Source organism: Bison bison, unplaced genomic scaffold (genome assembly GCF_000754665.1).
Source record: "Bison bison bison isolate TAMUID 2011002044 unplaced genomic scaffold, Bison_UMD1.0 scf7180017864295, whole genome shotgun sequence".
Classification (NCBI taxonomy): domain Eukaryota; kingdom Metazoa; phylum Chordata; class Mammalia; order Artiodactyla; family Bovidae; genus Bison; species Bison bison.
Window position 1 is genome coordinate 11,036,011 of NW_011494867.1, and position 24,727 is coordinate 11,060,737.

General features: G+C 47.1%; 2 protein-coding genes across 2 annotated transcripts in view; one reads left to right on the forward strand and one right to left on the reverse strand.

Moving 5' to 3' along the window:
- GSE1 (Gse1 coiled-coil protein) overlaps positions 1-6,917 on the forward strand; it is a 402,812-nt gene extending 395,895 nt beyond the window's left edge. Inside the window, exons 23-24 of the mRNA XM_010850869.1 lie at positions 2,466-2,569; positions 3,179-6,917. Coding sequence (XP_010849171.1) covers positions 2,466-2,569; positions 3,179-3,313 — 239 coding nt within the window. The 3' untranslated portion in view covers positions 3,314-6,917. The remainder of the gene's footprint in view (positions 1-2,465; positions 2,570-3,178) is intronic.
- A 72-nt stretch (positions 6,918-6,989) lies between these two features.
- Positions 6,990-24,727, reverse strand: part of GINS2 (GINS complex subunit 2 (Psf2 homolog)) — a 35,049-nt gene continuing 17,311 nt past the window's right edge. Inside the window, exons 3-5 of the mRNA XM_010850831.1 lie at positions 11,227-11,326; positions 8,501-8,627; positions 6,990-8,362 (exon numbers count right to left, since the gene is read on the reverse strand). Coding sequence (XP_010849133.1) covers positions 8,237-8,362; positions 8,501-8,627; positions 11,227-11,326 — 353 coding nt within the window. The 3' untranslated portion in view covers positions 6,990-8,236. The remainder of the gene's footprint in view (positions 8,363-8,500; positions 8,628-11,226; positions 11,327-24,727) is intronic.

A 24,727-nucleotide genomic window follows, 5' to 3' on the forward strand; every position in this document is an offset into this window, starting at 1 on the left:
CCCACCCTGCGTGACAGCGTGGACCTAGGCCTGCTTGCCCGCTGAGTCCTGTTGCACTTCTGAACATTCTGTCCGTCCTCGCCCTGTGGCTACACACACAGGTCCGAGAAAAGGCAGTGTTTCACCCAGCTGAGCCCAGGTCTCCCTCTGGCACACCTTGCGGGCTGTGTGTCTCAGAACATGCCCACAGGCTCCGATCCTCCTGGCACAGCACTCAGCACAGGAGGCCAGCCCTTGTCGGCCTCCAGAACGTCAGAACCCTGGCCGTCACCACTTCCAAATTCTACTTATTACCATACTGTAGAGAAGTTTTTATCATGAATATCACGATCATTTCGGATATTTTGAAATAAGCATCGTAAAACCAGCTAAGTATTCAATACAATCAAAAAGAATGCCCTCATAGCCATAACAATGGAGAAGGCATTGGCACCCCACTCCAGTATTCTTGCCTGGAAAACCCCATGGATGGAGGAGCCTGGTGGGCTGCAGACCATGGGGTCTCGAAGAGTCGGACACGACTGAGCGACTTCACTTTCACTTTTCCCTTGCATGCATTGGAGAAGGAAATGGCAACCCACTCCAGTGTTCTTGCCTGGAGAATCCCAGGGACGGGGGAGCCTGGTGAGATGTCGTCTATGGGGTCGCACAGAGTCGGACACGACTGAAGCGACTTAGCAGCAGCAGCCATAACAGAGAGTATCAATGCCTATATTTTTTTTATTGAAGTATGTATAGTTATTTGTTAGTTCCAGGTATACAGCAAAATCAGTCTGTTAAACACACATCCACCCTTTCTTACGTTCTTTTCCCATATCGGCCATTAGAATTTTGAGCAGAGTTCTCTGTGTTAAAACCAATCTCCTAATTTATCCCCCACCCCCATAATCAGAAGGCTGTTCTCTGCATCTCTGACTTTATTTCTGTGCTGTAAATAACTTCATAGGTACCATTTTTTTTAGATTCCACATATATGTGGAATCACATTTGTGATGCGTGTTCCTCTCTAGCTCACTTCACTCGGTATGACCATCTGTGGGTCTGTCCATGTTGCTGTGAATGGCATTTCATTTTTCCTGTGGCTGAGTAGTATTCCACTGTACATATGTTCCACATCCTCTTTATCCATTCCTCTGTTGATGGACATTTAGGTTGCCTCCATGTTTTGGCTGTTTAAAGTGCTGCTGTGAACATAAGATTGCAGGTATCTATTCAAATTATTGTTTTCTCCAGATATACAGCCCCCAGGGTTGGCATTGCTGAATCGTATGGTAGGTCTCTTTAGTTTTTAAAGGAACCTCCATAGTCCTCTTCATAGTGGCTGCAGCAGTTTATTTTCCCACCCACGAGTAGGAAGGTTCCTTTTTTTCCATACCCTCTCCAGCATTTACTGAAGGTTTTTTGATGATGGTCATTCTGAATGGGGTGAGGTGGTGGTTTTGATTTTCATCTCTGATAATTAGTGATGTTGAGCATCTTTTCAGCCATCTTTATGTCTTCTTTGGAAAAATATCTATCTAGATGCTCACCCAGATGGTGAGGTGGTGGTCCAGTGCTTAAGAATCCACTTTCCAGTGAGGAAAGTGTGGGTTCAATCCCTGGTCAGGGAACCCAAGATTCATTAAGAAAAATAAGGTGGGAGGCGGGGGGCGGAATCTTCACCCATTTTTTGATTAGGTTGTTTTTTTTTTAAATATTGAGCTACGTGAGCTGTTTGCATATTTTGGAGATTAAATTCCTTATTGGTTGTATCTTTTATAAATACGTTCTCCTGTATGGTGGGTTATCTTTTTGTTTTATGGTTTCCTTTGCTGCAAAAGCCTTGAAGGTTAATTTGGGCCCACCGTTTGTGTTTGTTTTCATTATTTTAGGAGGTGGATCAAAAGAGCTTGTTGCAATTTATGTCAAAGATTCTCCTGCCCATGTTTTTCTCTAAGGGTTTTTATAATAACCAGCTTCACATTTAGGTCTTCAGTCCATTCTGAATGTACCTCTGCATATGGTGTTAGTGTTCTGCTTCATTATTATATACAGTTGTCTAGTTTTCTCAGCACCACTTATTGAAGAGACTGTTAAAACAGAGATTTATCCTTGAAGATTTGAAGCTCAGTATTTTTCGGAAAGGCAGAGGTTTTACTTTACTTGTTAAAACTATAAATTTCTAACAGCTTAAAAGTTTTCATGTCTAACCCTTTTATCTTTCTTGAAAAATGCAAATTAAGGCTGTAAGTTGTTACTATTCCCTAAGCTGCACCCCTTACATTGCCCTTGGACGCTGCGTCCTTGGTCTTTACTCCACTGGGCTGGGTCACTTTAGTGACATCTAGTCGCCAGCTCAATCGACAGGGCAGGGAGCCATGTGGTCCAAAGGGGAGAGCTTCGGCCAGCTGCTCTGGAGAGAGGCGGCCGCGCGCCGGGCCCCAGGCCCTGCGCACAGGAGACGTCACACCGGCTTGTCTTTTCAGAGCAAGATCTGGAGCGGCAGGTGCTGCAGGCGCAGTGCAGGCGGCTGGAGGCGCAGCACTACAGCCTCAGCCTCACGGCCGAGCAGCTCTCCCACAGCATGGCGGTGAGTCTCAGGGATCAGACTGGCTCCGGGGGGCTTTCTTGACTCCACAGTGGTTATTCCCGTTCAGCCTTTCGAGTCTGGGTTCAGGAGCACCCATACAGACAAGTTTTAAAGGGAAGTTGTGCTCTTGAGAGATAGGGGGTAAATTTAGGAATCACCTGAGGAGGGAGTGTCATCTGTTTGCAGAACATGGATCTGGAAGGGTGGGGGCTGGTGCACTGCCCATGTCAGTCTCTCCCCGTGACGTGCTCAGGAGAATGGAGGGAGAGGGGAGAGCTCTTGGGATGGGATGGACCCCCATACACACAGCCGTGACAGCGAGAACCCCGCCGGCTTCCTCCCACCCGCGGGAAGGACAGGATGGACCCCCTACACACAGCCGTGACAGTGAGAGCCCTGCCGGCTTCCTCCCGCCCGCGGGAGGGGTGCTGTCCTGTTTGGGGCTTGAACATCTTGGCCACTCCTGAAGCGGCAGAAGCTTGACAGTGACGGGGCTGAAGCTGCGAGAGCAGCAGACGCTGCCACTGGGAGATGCTGGGGGCAGTTAGAGCGCATCCCACAGCCTTCCTTACTGTGTCAACTGCGGGTCTGACACGAATCTCTCTCCAGGAGCTGAGGAGCCAGAAACAGAAGATCGTTTCAGAACGGGAGCGGCTCCAGGCGGAACTGGACCACTTACGGAAGTGCCTTGCGTTGCCTGCAATGCATTGGCCTAGAGGCTACTTCAAGGGTTACCCGAGGTGACGGTTTCCCTTGCACTAGGCCGAACCTATAGTATAGAAATATTATCTATTTTATTACCTTGAATATTTAATATTTTTCACTGGGAGGTTTGACGCTTAAAAAAAAAAAAGAATGTGCCATGCATGAAGCAAAGGATTCCAGGCTCCAGAAAAAAAGAACGAACTCGCCTTGACTTCAATGCAGTTGAATCACCTTTGTCATTCGGCAAGCAACCCGTGTAAGATGCCCATAGTTTTTTCCTTTTTAAAGGCGGTTTTACCCTTTCCAGCGTCGTCATTTTTTAGTCTCGAGATGAAGGCTCCGTCACCAACACTAAGCTCTGACTGTTTCCCAGCCCCAGGGCGCGTGAGTGGCACGGACCGTCGGTGTGCGTCTCGTGTCGCCAGGTCCTTTGGCCTCAGGAACCCGGGCTGCTCTGGCCGTGGGGTGGCTGGTCTCACTCCTCCCCAGGATTGAGACCTGCTCCAGCAGAAGGAAGGTGGGGTGCATTCTAAGTAAAGGGCTTATTTGTTTCAGTTATTTTTCCTGCAAAATTTTCCTGAAAGCAACAGGTCCTAGGAGCACACAAAGCAACAGAACCGAAGCCTCACCCAAAGGCTTTTCCCCGGAAAAGCTCTTACCTAAAGTGAATCGCCAGACTGAAGGTACCTGTTATTCCTTCGTGGGGGAAAGTGTCCAGAGCTCCATGTGTACATTGATCCACACCCACCCGATTGTTACTGCGGGGGGGCAGGGGTGTTTTCATACAAATGTCAATTTTGAGAGAAAAGTCAAAGGTGCTTCAGCCTTGTACTGTGTATATATATTAAAAAAAGTTTTGTATGTTTTTATTACTTTAATTATTGTTATAAAAAGCCTGCCATTTTTAATATGTGGTTTGGGGGGATTTTTTGTTGTTTGTTTTCCTGTTTGGGGGTTTTGTTTTTGTTTTGTTTTTCTGGGCAAAAAAAAAAAACCAAGCCTTGCTTTTAGTGTTTGTACTGCTGCTGGTCAGGACGTTATTGACGTGTTTTTAAAAATTAAAGAAGAAGAAAAGTAAAAGGAGCTTACCACTGGCGCCTACACGAGCACTTCATTTTTGAGTTGCACCAGAGAGTGATGTGGAAAGCCATGGTTCCTCCTTCCCTCTCGCCGGGCCCTCCCCAGCTGCCCCAGCTGGAGAGCGCTGCTGGTGTCCAGCGGGAACCAGGCAGGCGTGTGCGTGCAGCTTCACACGCGCACTCCGTGAGGAGAACCTTTGAGGTGGGCGCAGTTTCTGTGACGGTGCCAAGGTGTCTACAGCAGTCTGAGCAGGAGGAGGGGCCTGGTTTAGATGCAGAGCTTCCAAACAGCCTAAAGGCAGGGTGAGCTACGTGCGCCAGAACCTCTCCTCGTGGGCTCACTGTGATGAGCGCAGGAGCCTCTGGAAACGGGGATAATCGTATCAGGGCGAAGCGCGGGGCCGGGGGAGCCCGCCCTCCTTGCCGCAGTTGCTGCTGGTTCAGGCTGGGTTGCGTCTAGATCAGAAAGGCAGCTCTTGCCCCAGTGGGCCTAAGCCGGAGGCCAAGGCAGCCCGTGGTCGGTGTGCCTGGGGGAGGGGAGGGGACCACACGTCAGGCCACGTGCGCCCCTCCGCCCCGGCCTGGGGACGGGCTGGCTGACCTTCAGGAAGGCCAGGCGCTGTGACCAGTGGCCACGCCCTCAGCCCAGACCTTAGCTGTGCAGAACAGCTTGCTGGCAGATGGCACTGTGTCACTTTATCTGTTCCCACGCAGTTTGCTTTGTATGCCTGCCAACAATCTTCCAGTTATTAGCAAACTCAGACAAAAAGTGCCGCCAGTATTATCAGCAGTCAGCAAGTGCTTTCCTCTCTACAGAAATGACTTGAGAACTGAGAGCTGTTCTGGGGCCCTCTTCCCAGCAGAGACACGGAGAGCACCACGTGCCACAGGTGGGGACAGGTGTTTAGAGGGAGCCCCACTGCCAAGAGGCAGGGCAAAACATCACTGAATTTCTCTATTTAGAACCTCCTTGCTGTTCTGAAGGCCTAAGGCTTACATCTTGGCACTTCCCACCAGTCATCCTCCTCCATCATAGAAAACGTCTGGATGCCTTTGCTCCTGGGCGCTGGTAAAGGGCCTTGGCTAGAAGCAAAGGGAAGAACAGACCCGATGGGAAAAGCACAGCCCCGACCCCTCACCACCTGGCGGGGGGCGCCCTTGGCTGCCGTGTGTTGGTTGGGGAGGAGTTCGTGGCACACAGGTTAAAGGACAGCTGACCAGGGGTGGCAGCTCTGTCCCTGAGCAGGTATTAACAGCTTTCCCCTTCCGAGTGGCACCCCCTCCCCCACCTACCTGTGAGGATCTCCGAATATCCTAGGGCTCAAGAAGTAATATGACAATCAGAATATAAATACAGACCAGTAAGGCAACATGAAGAAAGAAAAAGGTAACAGAGGGTCTTGTGAAAACAGAAGTGCGCCTCTCTGGGAGACAGCATACCCAATCATGCCCCCCACTGAACAGTTTATAACCTGGAAACTCTTCTTCCAAAAGAACAGTGAGTAGCATCAGTCTTTTTTCAGTTTAGGCTTAAAAGCTGACAAATATGGAATCCCTAAAGCTTTTTGTTCAGCTATTTCACATTGAGTTTTTTGAAAGACAAAGTTCAGAAATATAGCAAATTTTCTCTCGAAGTGATTCTGGAACTTTTGTGTCAGCATTTTTGTGACCTGACGGAGTTTTGCTAAATTTGAGGGGTACCTGCCAAAGCTGAGTCGTGTGGCTCTGTGCATTTAATCAGATCAGCAGTAACTAGAGCTTCCCCCCCACACTTGGCACTGCACGACTTGATCATTTGAAAATGAGTGTTTCATAGAAACAGGCAAACTGGCATAAAGTATCATAATCTATTATCTCACATAAATGACCAATAGTTTAGTCTATATTCTAAAGGAAATGCAACAATTGGCAGCATGCAAAGTGCTAAAAAAGATTATATCCTCAGGGAAATTCAAAGACTATTAAAAGGAGCCCCCTTTAGCAAACTAGCAAAGAATAACAACAGGTAATCTGAGTCTGTGTGTGGGGTGGCATTCCATCGAGTAGCTCGCGATGCTGCCCCATGTCTAAATCTAAGCCACATACCCCGTTTCCCTCTGAGCCACGGTTTAAAAGTGTAGACAGTTCCGGGGACCCACCACCAGATGGGGATGGCTAGCACAGGAAGTTGCTCCTCTTACAGTGTAGAGTAGCCACTTAGCAGCAGCCCCCTACTCTTCTAGTAGCCACGCTATCGACGTCACTGCTTGCAGTAGCCTGTCCCCCAGCTTCCGATCCAGTGCTGAACTAGACCCCTTAACTCTGCCTGAGCTGAGGAGGCCCATGCTACCAGCCCGTGGTGCTGCTAACTGCCAGGACAGCCAACCAGGACTCGGGGGAGGAGGAACGGTGCCTCGGTCACTCTGGGGGCAGTTTAGATGCTGTGAAATTAAACCTGTTCTAAGTGTACTTGTTTGAATTAACTGTATTGTAATATTATTTGTTGAATGTAGTAATTAGGTATTTATGAATATATTGCTGTAATTTCTGACAACATCCAGAAAATAAAATCTTCCTAAATCATGTTAAGAGAAAAATCTTTTTTATGTTATAGTAAGGGGGAAAAAATAACAATTCTACAGCTTTACAAGTAAAGTGTGAAGACAGATTCAACTGGACCTCAGCCCGGTTTCAGGAGAAGGGATGAAACTATGGAGACCGAGTGTTCTGGGTCATAGTCCCTCTGTGTGGCCCTTCCTTCAGTGTTTAAACAGGAGCTGCTGTTTAGAGGGACATCTGGGGACCCACCTGGAATGGACGAATAGCGCCCAGGTAACTTGAAGTCACTTGAGTTTTAAACGCTGAAGGGTCAAAACACCAGCAGGGCCCAGTTGGTCACATGATCACACACATACCCCCGCTTCAGAAACCCTCGAGAACCACCTGGAGATTGAACCCGCTCATTACAGGACTGGACAGTCATTGCCCCCCGCCCCTGACTTGAGGGAAAGTACTTTCTGTAAGGAATCAAGCGGTGCTACAGCTGAAGATTCTCCTCCCAGGGAAAATCAGGACTCTGGCCTGAGCCACGGCTGCCTCAAGCAGGCTGTCCCCTCAGTCCACCAAGAACCACCGCACAGGCCCCGTTCTCCCCTGGCAGCGCATCTTCAGCTTCACTTACACACACATGGAATTCATTTCCCCTACTTTCTTGCTGATAAACAACCTTTTAGCCCTTTCCCAGAAGCAGCCAAGCAAACAAGAGACACCCAAGAGTGGGGGTCAGAAGGGCATGCTGTCTGCTAACCCTCTCAGTCTGCTCTGTCAGATCCTTAAGCCACAGCCTGCTCCCTTCATGCGGGAGTGATGCAGGAAAAAACCCAAAGAGAACTGGGTGATTCCACCTTTATTGTGCATTGGGGCTTAATGAGAAGCACGGGTCACCGTCACCAGCCGAGTGCTCAGGGCTGTCCCGCACGGTGTGAACAGTCTCTGTGGGAGACTGAATGTAGCCCAAGAGAAAGGCCACGTCACTGGCCTGCTGTATCTTATCTTAAAAGCAACACCCGACATCACTGAACACTCAGCTGCACACGACTGTCCCGTGCAGGAGACTGGGGCTCTGCTGGGGACGCTCCCGTTCTACCAGTGCTTTTTCTTCCCCCATAAAAGGCAGCTGGCTCCCAGACACAGATAAGGAATTACAGAATGTCTCAACTGAGCGTAAGCCTGTTGCTTTCCAACCAGATTATAAACCCATTCCTTCCTTCACTGCACTTTTTTTCGTAGATTCAGAAGTGGTCTAGAGTTCCAGAAACGTGAGTATCTCTGTCATGTCCCGAACGCTCACACCGCCTGGGGAGCCTCTTGCCGGCAGACACGGGCCTGGACAAGCGGTCCCTGCCTAGAAGTCCTGAGACTGGGCGCTGTCCGAAGGCTGCAGGTTTGTGCGGAGTTTGTACATGTGGTTGAGCGCTTGTGTGAGGAAAGCCCCGCTGGTGTTGATCTCCATCAGGGTCAAGTTATCCAGCTAAACGTGAGGGAAAACAGCTGGTTGAGTTTTTGATTTCAAGAAAGGTTAAATCTACTGGATAAAGAACCAGTGAGCAATGGTTTTCTGAAAGCCAGCTCGGGCGTCAGCCCCTGAGCCCCCGCCCGTCATGCGCACCTTGGCGTGTGCCTCCTGCTGCCTCACGAAGCTGTCAGCAGACACCCGGAACTTGGCTATGCGAGTGTCCCACACGTCCTTGATCAGGGTCCGGATCTCATCTGCTTTCGGGATGTTGTCCGAAGCACTAAAGGAAGAAAATGTGAGCTAAGTCGCACAGGGAAGCGTGCAGTAAATTGAGCCAGCATCTGGGGAAAAGTGGCTTCTTCCTAAACACTGCTTAGACAGAAATGCACAAGCTGTTTGAGGCTCAAAGTCTGTTTTACCTTTCAGTTTTAAAATGTAAGGACTTCTAGCAGTTAACCTTGGTGCCAGGAAAATTCAGCCAGTATGCTCACCAAGTCAGCTGTGCTCATATTTAGCTGTCCCGGGCAGCCTGCAGTACAAGGACTTCTGTTTATTCACCAAAAACGTTGAGGTATTGGGGCAGCAGCTCTGAGCCGGTCTTCCTGTCTAGGGGTAACTGGGTGCTCTGTGCTGTGTTCTGTACAATTCCCGCGAGAATGCATCTTTCGAAGGCCGGCTCAGAGGTCATGGCCTCTGACGCTAATGCCCCAGGGCTACAGCCCACCAGGGAAAGCGGGCGGAGGCTGTGTGCCAGGCGCAGCCCTCTGCACTACACAGCACAGCACTTCCCTCCCCTCAGAAGCCCGTGAAGGACAGAGACCACAAAGATACGTTTGCAAAAATTACAAAACAAAAAGCAAATCAGCATAAGTAGCCCGCCCATACATAGCAAATTTGGGGTAAAAGTATGGCCTGGAGTCCGCGCAGGGCACTGACAGCTTTCCTGTGACACATTTTTAAACTGACCTTAACCTCTAAAGGAAGGGACAAACTAAGACAAAAGCAGAGGCCAACATCCTTCACCAGGCCTCCTGGAATGAACTCCAGGGACGACAGGCTGGATGAGCCTCCGCAGGCTACAGTGAGCTCATGAGTGGAGACGGAGAGTCAGTGGTATAAAGCTGATGTAGGAGACTTAAGACCCAAACGTGGATCTTACGGTCTGAACAGCAGGTGAAGGAACAAAGGCCCACAGCTCCTTGTGAACTGCACTGCAGAACAAAGGCCCCTTCGCTGAATGAATGACTCTAAGGAAATGGGGGGTTTGATAGGAACTGTGTACATGATATTCTGAACTTCAAAACCTACAGACGCGCAGACCTTTCCTCTGCTTCTGTATTCTCCTTTCTGAAGTCACTCCCCTCCAAGGCAGCCTCTGGGTCCTCCAAATGACACCCCCTCCCACCCATGCCTGAACACCCTCCTGGGGACACGGCTTCCGCTCCCCTGCCCTCAGCAGGCACGCGGGTCCCAGCAGCCCCGCTCCACAGCCCTGGGCTCTTCACCTTCTGTGCTGCCTACACCCTCTCCCCTAATATGTGTCCCTCCATCCTCCGAGCCACGGAGCCCTCCCCGGGCAGTGCCAGGCGTGAGGGCTGCATCAGGCTGTTCTCCTAACAGATTGTCACACCACACCGGTAACAGAACCAGAACTTGGGCCTACAGGACCAATTCCACTGCCTAGTGGGACACTTAGCAGGCTGTACAAGGGGAGTGTTGTGAACTGCACAACTGCCGCCTCAGGTCAACTCAAGGACAAGCCCACGTGACGCAAGTCTCCACTTGAATCCGCAGTGCCATGCACGGGGCCCCAGCCCTCGCTGTTCTACAGCAGGCAGCAGGCCGCTTCCAACTTCCGTTCTGGACCTGCCCTTGAATTCACCAATTAAAAGGTGCTCAGCGTTTGAAAGGCTTGGCATTGTGCAGACTACATTCTAAGCTGCTCCTAGGCAACGCTGTCTATACTTGCCTGCTTTCTCCGCTGATTCATTCATTTATTGACAAACACGTGAGCAACAAACATGTGAGCACCCGGCACTGCTGGGGCACAAGACGGCCCCCGCCCGTGAGAACGGGGGCGGGGCAGAGGAGCGGCCCAGGCAGACGGCGGTGAGAGCAGAGCGCTGACAAGGGCTGCCCTGGAGACGGGGATGAGCACAGGCGTGCTTACCTGGGGGGAGGACCTGTGCTAAACCCAGGAGGAGGCAGGGACAGGGGACTCGCTGGGCAGAGGAACGGGGCAGTGGATACGCACACGTGTGCTCTGAGGACCTGGACCTTCTACTTACGTGCGGAAGTGAGAGAGGCCAGCGTGACCCCGGACCCTGGAGAGAGAGGAAGGCCTGCAGAGCTGTGAGACGAGGAAGAGGGGAGCCAGGCTATGCAGCGTGAATGCCACGAGCAGGACTGCAAGCCTGGAGAGGCTCCAGAGGGCAGGGGAGGCCCACGCAGCCTTCTCTACAGAAGAGCACTCTGGCTGAGGGAGAAGCCGACAGGGAGCCTGACCAGGGGCCTTCCCATCCAGCTCAGGGTCACAGGCAGACGGGAGCCCCGGCCCTTCCCTGTGCAGGAGACGGAAGCTCTCAGACACCCAGGCCCCAAGAAGAAAAGGGGTGCAGGGTGACTAACAACGGTGACTGCTGTGAAGGAAAAGCCACTGTTAGAGGGAGTCCAGAAACAAGCGGGGGTTAGGATGCAGAACAGAAAGAACAAGGGGTTCACCAGGAGAGGGAAGGACAGAGGAAAGGAAAAGGGGAAGTGGGACAGCCGGAGCCCAGTCAGCGTGTGCGCGCCCGATGCCTCCAGGCTGAGGGCTGGGGCGGAGAGGGGTCCAGACCGATGCAGGCGGCACAGGCTGTGGGCTCCGTGGAGCTACTCACTGATTTAACAGCAGTTTGGTGAGCTCCATGTAGTAAGGGCTGGGCATAGGTGTAAAAGTTTCTTCCTTTCTTTCATGATCTCGAATCTTCTCCAACTTTTCTGAAATTTAGAAGTGAATACATTTTACTATGACCATAAGCAAAATATATATTTAAAACCTTCCAAATTTACCAAGTGGGTTTCCCAGGTGGCGCAGTGGTGAAGAACACACCTGCCCAAGTACTTCATGTTACCTAGTCAATCAACTAACAGAAAAAAAAAAACACTTTATCATTTATTATCACTAACTAGATATTACAGGGTTGATTTCTTCAAACCTCTAAGCTTCTCTTAGAGAAGGTGGTAGATTTGGGTTATAGCTGTTGCTGGGCCTGCAAAATGCATGACTGAGAACAGTCAGAGCCAGGTCTTTTCTTGGGGAGAGTGAAGTATTCTACCTTTGATGCAAGCGGACATGATAGTAACTAGTGACTGGCAAAGTTTCCTTCTTCATACCAAACCTTGTTTAGGACTTCCCTGCTGGCACAGTGGATAAGAATCCACCTGCCACTGCAGCGGACATGGGCTTGATCCCTGGTCCCGGAAGACTCCACGTGCCCTGGAGCTAAGCTTAGAGCCTGTGCTCCGCAACAAGAGAAGCCACCACAGTGAGAAGCCCGTGCACTGCAAGCAAGAGGAGTCCCTGCTGGCTGCCACTAGAGAGGAAGCCTGCACAGCAACGAAGAATCCGCACAACCAAAGATATTAACAGACAAAAAACACTGCTCAGAAGAGAGCAAGACAACCTACAAGTAAGAGGAGCTTGAAAGCCCCAAGTCTGGAACCGAAGTGCTGAGTCCGATCCCATCCAGCAAGAACATCGCACACCGGCCTCCCCCGTCCTTTCCCCTGGCTGAGAAACCCTGGTCCTGAACCAGGCTGCAGCTGTGGTGAAGGCGCGCACAGGCCACTCTGCGTGGGGTCTCCTCTGACTGCCCACCCACCCCCAGGGCCCCCTGGTGCCCACCCCCTGCCATCCTCACCCTCTCCAGCCTTCTCCCCGCACACTCCCGCACCCCAAGGGCGTGCTGGACCCCCTCTCACTGCACAGAACGGGGCGTGGAAGCTGCCCTCACTGCTGAGTGCGCCCTCCTCACTCTCCAGTCCATCAGCCTCCACGCAGCACCTTCTGTCTTAAAAAGAAAACTCTCCTCTGACTCCCCACAGTCAACGCCCCTCTCCCAGTCTAGCCCAGGCTGGTCCCAGTCTTGGGAAACGGCACCCCAGCTCCGCCAGCAGCCCCAGCGGGCACCCTCACTTCTCTCTGATCCCACGGCCTGTCCCGCAGCAAACCCTGCCCATCCTGTCTTCAAAACACACCTGGACCCCAACCACATCTGCCCACCTCCATCAACCCAGTGGTCGGGCCACCCTGAGCTCCTGATGGGACCCCCGCCTGCCCTCTCTCCACACTCGTCTTCCCCACACCACAGACCGACTCTCCCTTTTTACATCTACCTCAGAGGATAAAACACCTCTGTCTGATCTCTGCAGCAGAGACCGACAACACCCAGCGTGGCCTGGGGCGGAATAGCAGCAGCTCGTACATCTCTGCTGGGTCACAAGAGCGGTTCAACCATGCTGCAGGGCTGCTGAGCGGCTCCTCCGAGAGTGAGCAGTCTGCCCTGTGAGCTGGCAGTTCCAGGGCTCTAGGCGTTTATTTACCCAAGAGAAATAAAAGCAAATACCCACAAAAAGACTCAGACACGACTGTTCACAAAGCAGCCTTGATCACAATAGCCTAAAATGGGGAACAACCCAAACATCCACCAACAGAAAATGCGGACAAGCTGTGGAATACTCACACAGTGAGTGAAACATTATTCAGGATAAAAGAATAAGGTAACAACACATACAACAACAGGGGAACGAATCTCAAGAACGTTACGCTGAATTAAAGACGTCAGAGCAAGGACTTCCCTGGTGGCCCAGGGACAAAGATGCCACGCTGCCGGTGCCGGGGTCCTAGGTTAGACCCCACATGCCAGGACTCAAGAGTGCACACACCACGGCTGAGACCCAGTGCAGCCAAATAAACGTTTAAAAGAAGCGAGAGCAAAAACTGACATGCTAGATGATTCCATGTGCGCCATCCGAGAACAGGCAGAGCTAATCCACGGTGGCAGCGGCAGCAGCGGCCCTCGTGGACTGATGAGCGATGCCCACTCCTGTGCCCAGGATGGCCCAGGCCTGTGAGAAGGCCCAGAGAAACTTTCCCACGCCTTCCCGCTGACTCGGGGCTCCCACCAGACAGGTTTTTGCCCCACATCACCTGGAGTTGGAACAGGCTGGAAAGGGAAGAAGTGCCGATGGAACCAGGACCTTGGTGTGTGGGGAGCCAGCGGGGCGGGGGGCGGGGGGCAGTGCTGAGGGTATGTGTCCCTGCTTAAAAAAACCAACAAGCCCTCAAAGCCTAACGAACTTGAGTTTCCTGCCATGTTTCTGGACCACCAGCTTCACACACCCCTTTGGGATACGGACTAAAGACAAAATGCTCACGCAGTCTCTAACCTATATTTGAGTCACACTTGGCTCCAAGTGTCCAAGCTTCTAGGAGGCAGGGGCCCCTGGGTGATTCCCAAAGGGAAGGGGACAGTCAAACTCATTCAGAGGCTTTTCAGATTCTATATTCCCCCAAACCCAACCCTAGATAAATTTGAGATTCTTCTCAGTAATGAGCCATTCTTATCACCAAGGTGAGGAAAAAAAGCCTGCAAAAGTTTGGGATAAAGACAGACAGCCTCTTTGACCCAGTATTTTCCGTTTTTTTCCCCCCAACACCTTTATACAGAGGCATAATCAACATATCATGCAATTCACCCACTCAATGGTTTTTAATATAGTCACAGAGTTGAACACCCATCACTTCAATCGACTTTACAGTATCTTCACCACCCCAAAAGGAACCCCATAATCTTTCTATCACCGACTCAAACCTCCATCCCTAGGCAACCACTAATTTCCCTTGTCTTTACGGATCTGCCTGCTCAGGACAATTCATCACATAAATAGAATAATTCAATATTTGGTCTTCGTGTCTGTGCAGCTGACAGTGGAGACAAGACGGCAGAGAGACATGAGCTCACCTCTTCTTATGAAGACACCAAAATCACAACTAAGTGCTGAACGACCATCGACAAAGACTGCTGGGGCCTACCAAAGAGATATGCTACAGCCTTTGACTGTGTGCATCACGATAAACTGTGGACAATTCTTCAAGAGATGAGAACACCAGACCACCTGACCTGCCTCCTGAGAAATCTGTATGCAGGTCAGGAAGCAACAGTTAGAACTGGACAAGGAACAACAGACTGGTTCCAAATAGGAAAAGGAGTACATCAAGGCTGTATACTGTCACCCTGCTTATTTAACTTATATGCAGAGTACATCATGAGAAACGCTGGACTGCAAGAAACACAAACTGGAATCAAGATTGCCAGGAGAAATATCAATAACCTCAGATCTGCAGATGATACCACCCTTATGGCAGAAAGTGAAAAGGAACTCAAAAGCCTCTTGATGAAAGTGAGAGAGGAGAGTGAAAAAGTTGGCTTAAAGCTCAACATTCAGAAAACGAAGATTATGGCATCCGGTCCCATCACTTCATGGGAAATAGATAGGGAAACAGTGCAAACAGTATCAGACTTTATTTTGGGGGGCTCCCAAATCACTGCAGATGGTGATTGCAGCCATGAAATTAAAAGACGCTTACTACTTGGAAGGAAAGTTATGACCAACCTAGACAGCATATTACAAAGCAGAGACATTATTTTGCCAACAAAGGTCCGTCTAGTAAAAACTACAGTTTTTCCAGTGGTCGTGTATGGATGTGAGAGTTGGACACATCTTTCCTTATAGAAAGCTGAGTGCAGAAGAATTGATGCTTTTGAACTGTGGTGTTGGAGAAGACTCTTGAGAGTCCCTTGGACAGCAAGGAGATCCAACCAGTCCATCCTAAAGGAGATCAGTCCTGAATATTCACTGGAAGGACTCATGCTGAAGCTGAAACTCCAATGCTTTGTGATGTGAAGAACAATGCCACCTGATGTGAAGAACTGATTCATCTGAAAAGACCCTGATGCTGGGAAAGATTGAAGGTGGGAGGAGAAGGGGATGACAGAGGATGAGATGGTTGGATGGCATCACAGAGTCAACGGACATGAGTTTTAGTAAACTCCAGGAGTTGGTGATGGACAGGGAGGCCTGGCGTGCTGCAGTCCATGGGATCGCAAAGAGTCGGACACAACTGAGTGACTGAACTGAACTGGCCAAAGTATTAGAGCTTCAGCTTCAGCATCAGTCCTTCCAATGAATATTCATGACTGATTTCTTTTAGGATAGACTGGATGGATCTCCTTACAGTCCAAGGGACTCTCGAGAGTCTTCTCCAACACCACAGTTCAAAAGTATCAGTTCTTCGGCACTCAATCTTCTTTATGATCCAACTCTCTCATCCATACATGACTAATGGAAAAACCATAGCTTTGACTATACAGACCCACTGCACTACAATATGAAATAAAACTTAAAAACAAACATACAGTACCTAATTAAACTCAAAAGCTTTCACACAGCAATGGAAACCAAGAACAAAACAAGACAACCTATAGAATAAATGTCTGCAAACAATAAGACCAAGAAGGGATCCATCACCAAAATTGACAAAGAGCTCACGGAGCTCAATATCAACAAAATCCAGGGCTTCCCTAGTGGCTCAGTGGTAAAGAGTCTGCCTGCCAAAGCAGGAGACACAGGTATGATCTCTGATCCCCACATCCGCAGAGCAACTACGCCGTGCTCCACAACGATAAGCATGTGCTCTAGACGCAGCAGCTGAGCCCACACCACAACCAGAAGCCTGAGCGCCCGGCGCCCACGCTCCGCAATAGGAAAGACCCAGGTGAACGGGAGGCCGAAGACTGCAACCGAGAGCAGGCACAAGCCATTTTATTCAGAATGGATAAACTGTAAGTTTCCAGTGTTTGCCACTGAGAACTACATCCATCCTCCTGGGATAAACCATAATGGAAAAGAATATTAAAAAAAAAAAGAATGTATGTATATAACTGTCACTACCCTGTACAGCAGAGACGGGCACAACACTGTAAATCACCTATACTTCCATTTTTTTAAAAAAAGATGAGATAATTTACATGTGCAGCAACATGCATAGACTTTGAGATTATCATACTAAGTAAAGTAAGCCAGACACAGAAAGAAAACAAAGACAAATATCATACGATATCACTTGTGGATTCTAAAAAAAACAAAAAAATGATACAACTAAATGTATTTACAAAACAGAAACAGACTCAGTAAACAAATTTATGCTTAGCAAAAGAAAAACGTGGAGAGGAAGGATAATTTGGGAAACTGACATAAACACACTACCATATTTACAGTAAATGACCAACAAGGACCTACAGTACAACACAGGGAACTCTGCTCACCATTCTGTAAACCAAGATGGAAAAAGAATTTGAGAAACATACACGTAATACGTATCACTGAGTCATCATGCTGTGCATGTGAAACTAAAAATCACTGTTATTCAACTATATTTCAGTATCGGAGAAGGCAATGGCACCCCACTCCAGTACTCCTGCCTGGAAAATCCCAAGGATGGAGGAGCCTGGTGGGCTGCAGTCCACGGGGTCGTGAAGAGTCGGACATGACTGAGCGACTTCACTTTCACTTTTCACTTTTATGCATTGGAGAAGGAAATGGCAACCCACTCCAGTGTTCTTGCCTGGAGAATCCCAGGGACAGAGGAGCCTGGTGGGCTGCCATCTATGGGGTTGCACAGAGTCAGACACCACTGAAGTGACTTAGCAGCAGCATACTTCAATATAAGATAAATTATTTTTAAAAAAAGCAAATAGGAGCAAATGAAAGTCAAAAGCTTTTGCACAGCAGAGGAAATCATAAAGACAATGACAAGACAACCAACAGACCAGGAGGAAATATATGCAAATGATGAGACAGACAAGGGATTAGTATCCAAAACTGACAAAGAGCTCAGGCTGCTCAATATCAAAAAACCAACTCCATCAAAAAATGGATAAGAGTCCTACATCGACGTGTCTCCAAAGCAGATACACAGATGGCAACAGGCTCTTGAGAACATGCTCAACATTTTCAATTGTTAGAGAAATACAAATCAAACTACAAAAAATACCACTGCACTCTGGTCAGAATGGCCATCATCAAAAAGTCTACAAAAAATAAATGCTGGAGAGGGTGTAGAGAAAAGGGAACACTCCCACACTATTATTATTAAGGAATATCGGTGCTGGAGATGACTTGAGAGTCCTATGGACTGCAAGATCAAACTAGTCAATCCTAAATGAAATCAACCCTAAATATTCATTGGAAGGGCTGATGCTGAAGTTCCAATACTTTGGCCAATCAATGTGAAAAGCCGACTCATTGGAAAAGACCCTGAGGCTGGGAGAGACTGAGGGTAGAAGAAGGGGTGGCAGAGGATGAGACAGTTAGATAGCACCACAGACTCAATGGACAAGAATTTGAGCAAATTCCGGGAGATAGTGGAAGACAGAGGAGCCTGGTGTGCTGCAGTCCATGGGGTGGCAAAGAGTCAGACATGACTCAGCGATTCAACAACAGTCACTCTGGAGAACAGTTTGAAGATTCCTTAAAAAACTAAAAATAGAGCCACCATATGATCCAGCATTCGTATTCCTATGGATACAAAGAAAACCATGGTTCCAATGGACACACGCACCCTAGTGTTCACTGCAGCACTGCTTCCCACACCCAAGACATGGAAGCAACCCAAATGTTCATGGAGAGACTCATGGATGAAGAAGATGTGGTACATATATACAATGGAGTATTACTCAGCCATTAAAACAAATAAAATAATACCATCTGCAGCTACATGGATGAACCGGGATTAACATGTAGATTGTCATACCAAGTAAACTAAACCAGAGAAACACAAATATCATATGAAATGGCTTATATGTAAATTCTAAAACAAAATGATTCAAATGAATATATTTACAAAATAGAAACAGACTCACAGATTTAGAAACCAATCTTACCCTTGGCATAAAGGAAAAGTGGAGGGGAGAGATACTGGAGGTTGGGATTGACATGCACACACTGCCATACTTAAAATCAATACCCCACAAGGACCAACTGTGTAACACAAGGGACTGACAGCAGGGTGCTGAGAGCAAGGAGGAGCGTCCCCTTCAGCTGACTGGCCCATACTGCCTAATCGCACTGAAAGATATACAAGCCCCCCCACAATACACCCCCTACCAGTACTCCAAAATGGTCAAGGGGAAAAACCCCACCAGCGAACTGGTGGGACTTTCCCCACTGCAGCACGTGCACACACACACCACTAACCTGTGGTGGCCACTGGGCTCATCAGCTGCTCATAAACACTCCATGAAGACATATGTCTAATTAATGAGAAGGGTATGTGCAGTAGAGCCTCTTGCTATATAACCTGCTGCTATCAATCAAGGTTGTCAATCAGTGACCCTCCTCAATTATGCAAATGACCTTGCCTTAAAAACTTGTACCCCAGACCTCTAGGGCCATTTGCCTCCCTTGGAGCGACCCACCTCTCTCTTGAGGTGTTCTCTCTGTTCTTTCTTTTCTTTTCTCAGTCACTCACTTGTGTCTGACTCCTGGTTACCTGTTCTTTATTGTTAATTAACTTTCTGGTAATGGTAGGATCTTAGATTCTTTTTTGGGTCCTTACTGAGAACCAAGGTCCACAGGAGGAAGGGTCTCCAGACTCTCTTTCCACTAACAGAACTCTCTGCTCACTATTCTTTAATGACCGAAAGGGGAAAAGAATTTGAAGAGAGTGGATACATGTATATATACAACTGAATCACTACACTATATACCTGAAACTAACACAACTTTCAGTTCAGTTACTCAGCCATGTCCGACTCTTTGCAACCCCATGGACCGCAGCACGCCAGGCCTCCCTGTCCATCACCAACTCCCAGAGTTCACTCAAACTCATGTCCATTGAGTCAGTGATGCCATCCAGCCATCTCATCCTCTGTCATCCCCTTCTCCTCCCACCTTCAATCTTTCCCAGCATCAGGGTCTTTTCAAAGGAGTCAGTTCTTTGCATCAGGTGGCCAAAGTATTGGAGTTTCAGCTTCAACATCGGTTCTTCCGATGAACAATCGGGACTGATTTCCTTTAGAATGGACTGGTTGGATCTCCTTGCAGTCCATGGGACTCTCAAGAGTCTAATCCAACACCATAGTTCAAAAGCATCAATTTTTCAGCACACAGCTTTCTTTATAGTCCAACTCTGACATCCATACATGACCACTGGTAAAACCATAGCCTTGACTAGACGGACCTTTGTTGGCAAAGTAATGTCTCTGCTTTTGAATATGCTGTCTAGGTTGGTCATAACTTTCCTTCCAAGGAGTAAGCATCTTTTAATTTCATGGCTGCAGTCACCATCTGCAGTGATTTTGGAGCCAAAAAAAATAAAGTCTGACACTGTTTCCCCATCTATTTGCCATGAAGTGATGGGACTGCATGCCATGATCTTCGTTTTCTGAATGTTGAGCTTTAAGCCAACTTTTCACTCTCCTCTTTCACTTTCATCAAGAGGCTCTTCAGTTCTTCTTCACTTTCTGCCATAAGAGTGGTGTCATCTGCATATCTGAGGTAATAGATATTTCTCCTGGCAATCTTGATTCCAGCTTGTGCTTCATCCAGCCCAGCATTTCTCATGATGTACTCCACATATAAGTTAAATAAGCAGAGTGACAATATATAGCCTTGATGTACTCCTTTTCCTATTTGGCATCAGTCTGTTTTTTCATGTCCAGTTCTAACTGTTGCTTCCTGACCTGCATACAGATTTCTCAGGAGGCAGCTCAGGTGGTCTGGTATTCTCATCTCTTGAGGCATTTTCCACAGTTTGTTGTGATCCACACAGTCAAAAGGTTTGGCATAGTCAATAAAGCAGAAGTAGATGTTTTTCTGGAACTCTCTTGCATTTTCTATGATCCAGCGGATGTTGGCAATTTGATCTCTGGTTCCTCTGCCCTTTCTAAATCCAGCTTGAACACCTGGAAGTTCACGGTTCACATATTCTTAAAGTCTGGCTTGGAGAATTTTGAGCATTACTGTACTAATGTGTGAGATGAGTGCAATTTTGCAGTAGTTTGAACATTCTTTTGGCATTGCCTTTCTTTGGGATTGGAATGAAAACTGACCTTTTCCAGTCCTGTGGCCACTGCTGAGTTTTCCAAATTTGCTGGCATATTGAATGCAGCACTTTCACAGCATCATCTTTTAGGATTTCAAATAGCTCAACTGAAATTCCATCACCTCCACTAGCTTTGTTTATAGTGATGCTTCCTAGAAAGGCCCACTTGACTTCACAGTCCAGGATGTCTGGCTCTAGGTGAGTGATCACACCATTGTGAGATTATCTGGGTCGTGAAGATCTTTTTTGTACAGTTCTTCAGTGTATTCTTGCCACCTTTTAATATCTTCTGCTTCTGTTAGGTCCATACCATTTCTGTCCTTTATCAAGCCCATTTTTACATGAAATGTTCCCTTGGTATCTCTGATTTTCTTGAGGAGATCTCTAGTCTTTCCCATTCTATTGTTTTCCTCTATTTGTTTGCACTAATCACTAAGGAAGGCTTTCTTATCTCTCCTTGTTATTCTTTAGAATTCTGCATTCAGATGCTTATATCTTTCCTTTTCTCCTTTGCTTTTCGCTTCTCTTCTTTTCACAGCTATTTGTAAGTCCTTCTCAGACAGCCATTTTGCTTTTTGCATTTCTTTATTAATCAACTAAACTGCAATATAAAACAAAAATAAAAATAAGCAAAGGGGACATAATTAAACTCAAAAGCTTTTGCATAGCAAACTATAAAAAAAAATGAAAAGACAACCTTCAGAACGGTACAAAATATTTTCAAATAATTAGAGCTACAAGGGATCCATTTCCAAAATGTATAAAGTCATGCAACTTGATATAAACCCAATCCAATCACATAATGGGAAGAAGACTCCAAAAGACTTTTCTCCAAGGAACACATGTAGTTGTGCAAGAAGCATCATCATCATCGCTAATTATTAGAAGAATGCAAATCAAAACTACAATGAGATATCACCTGACGTCTGTCAGAAAGGCAGACACCAAGTGTACAAACAATAAACGCTGGAGAGGGTGTGGAGAAAAGAGAACCCTCCTCAACTGTTCGTGGCAATGTACGTTGGTGCAGCCACTGTGGAAACCAGTATAGAGGTGCTCAGACATTAAAATTAGAGCTACCATATGATCCAGCAATCCCCACCCCCCCACCGGCATCTAACTGGGCAAATATATACTTCAAAAAGATACATGCACCCCTGTGGTCATAGCAGTGCTGGTTACAACAGCTGAGACACGGAAGATATCTAAATGTCCCTCAACAGATAAATTCATAAAGAAGATGTGCTACAGCCATGCACTGGAGTGCTCATCAGTCATTAAAGAGAATGAAATAATGCCACTTGCAGTAACATCAGTAGACCTGGAGATTACCATAGCAAGTGAAGTAAGCCACACAGACAAAGGCAAACATCACACGATACAGCTTACATGCAGAATCTAAAAACATACAAATGAACTGATTTACAAAACAGAAACAGACTCAGACTTAGACAAAAGCTTACCATTACCAAAGGAAAAACACGGAGTGAAGGGGTAAACTGGTAGTTTGGGATTGACATATACGCACAGAAACATTTAAAATGGATAACCAACAAGGACCTACTATACAGCACAGGGAACTCTGATTAATAATCTCTAATTATTTAAATGAAAAAAGAATTTAAGAAAGAGAAAATACATGTAATGTGTTATAACTGGATCACTTTGCTGTACACCTAAAATAACACCACATTGTTAATCAACTACATTCCAATGAAAAATAAAAACTAAAAATAAACAAATGAAACCTCATTAAATTCAAAAGGTTTTGCACAGCAAAGGAAACCATAAACAAAACAACACACAGAATGAGAGAAAATGTTGGCAAAATGATGAGACTAACAAGAGACCCATCTCCAAACTTGACAAAGAGCTCATGTAGCTAAAAAAACAATCCAATCAAAAAAACGGTCAGGAAACTTGAACAGACTTTCTCTAAAGAAGACACACACATGGCCAAGAGATGTATGAAAAGATGCCTAATATTGCTAATTAGAGACAGGCACATCAAAACTATAATGGGATATCATCTCACACTGGTCAGAATGGCCATCATCAAAAATTCTACAAACAATGAACGCTGGAGAGGGCATGGAGAAAAGAAGTCCTGCTACACTGCGGTGTTAATACACGCTGGCGAACTTATGGAGAGCAGTATGGAGGTTTCTCAGAAATCTAAAAATAGAGCTATCATATGATCCAAAAACCCCACTCCTGGGCACACACCCAGCCTAAATCCAAAAAGACACATGTACCCTATGCTCATAGCAGCACTACTTACAATAGCTGAGACATGGAAGAAACCTAAATCTCCACCAACAGATGAATTCATCGAGTGGTAAATACATACAATGAAATACTATTTAGCCATTAAAAAAAGAAATGACGCCATTTGCAGCAACCTGGATGCAATTAGAGATAACCGTACTGTCAGTCAATCAGGAAGAGAAGGACACATACCACGTGGCATCAGTTACACATGGAATCTAGAGTTCGGCACAAATGAACCCGTCTACAGGACGGGAGCAGACTATCACAGAAGTCAGACTTCTGGCTGCCAGGGGAAGAGCGGTGGACAGCTACAGGGGTGGACTATGAATTCTGCACTGGTTGATGCAAACTATTAATTTAGAATGCATAAATAATAAGGTCCAACTGTCTCACACTGGGAACTATATCCAACCTCCTGGGAGAAACCATAATGGAAAAGAATATTTTTAAAAATGTATACACACACACACGTGAATAATTAAGTCACTTTGCTGTACAGCAGAGATGAGCACAGCACTGTAAATCATCTATATTTCAATTTAAAAAAAAAGAATGAAATAATTCCACTTGCAGCAACAGGCATGGACACGGAGATTATCATACTAAGTCCAGGAAACCAGAGAGAGAAAGACATATCATATGATATTGCTTATATGTGGATTCTATAAAAAGTTATAGAAAGGAACTTATCTACAAAGCAGAAACAGACTCACAAACTTATGGTCAGCACAGGGGAAAAGTGGAGGGGAAGATAAATTGGGAGTTTGGGATTGATATATACACATTACTATATTTAACATAAATAACCAACAGGACCTACAGTAAAACACAGGGAACTCTGCTCACTATCCTGTAAAAACCGTAATGGAAAAAGAATTTGAGAAAGAGATACACGTAGGCACATGCATGCTAAGTTGCTTCAATCGTGTCCAACTCTTTGCAACCCTAGGGATCGTAGCCCACTGGGCTCCTGGTCCATGGGATTCCCCAGGCAAGAACACTGAGGTGGGTTACCATGTCGTCCTCCAGGGGGTCTTCCTCAACCAGAAATTAAACCCACGTCTCTTGCATTGGCAGGTGGGTTCTTTACCATTAGAGCCACCTAAGAAGCCCTATATGTATATGTATAACTGAAATACTATGCTGTAAATCTGAAACTAAGACAACACTGTTGCTCAACTATATATTTCAATATAAAAACTAAAACCAAAAATAAACAAATACGACCAAATAAAACTCAAAAGTTTTTGCACAGCAGAGAAAACCATGCGGAAAATGACAAGACAACCCACAGAATGGGAGAAAATATTTGCAAATGAAGTGACCTACAAGAGCTTAATATCTAAAATTTACAAACAACTCATACAATTCAACAACAAAAAAGCTTGAACAACCCAATCAAAAAATGGGCAGACAGTTTCTCTGGAGGCTCAGTGCTAAAGAATCCACCTACCAATGCAGGAGACATGGATGGATTCAATCCCTGATCCGGGAAGATGCCACTTGCTGCATAGCAACTAAGTCTGCGCACGGCATCTGTGCTCCAGAGCCTGGGAACAGCAATGACTGAGCCCACGAACTGCAACCACTGAAGCCCAAGCACCCTGCAGCCTGTACTCCACAACCAGAGTGGCCACTGCAACAAGAAGCCCATGAACCGCAACTGCAAAGTAGCCCCTGCTACCCACAAGCAGACAGAGGTGTGCAGCAGTGAAGACCCAGCACAGCCAGAATAAATCGATCACTTCTTAAAAAAATGGGCAGAAGATGTAAATAGACATTTCTCCAAAGATGGCACAGACAGATGGCAAAAAGCACATGAAAAAGATGCTCGACTCTTTTAATTATTCAGTTCAGTTGCTCAGTCGTGTCCAACTCTTTGTGACCCCATGAATCGCAGCACGCCAGGCCTCCCTGTCCATCACCAACGCCCAGAGTTTACCCAAACTCATGTCCATCGA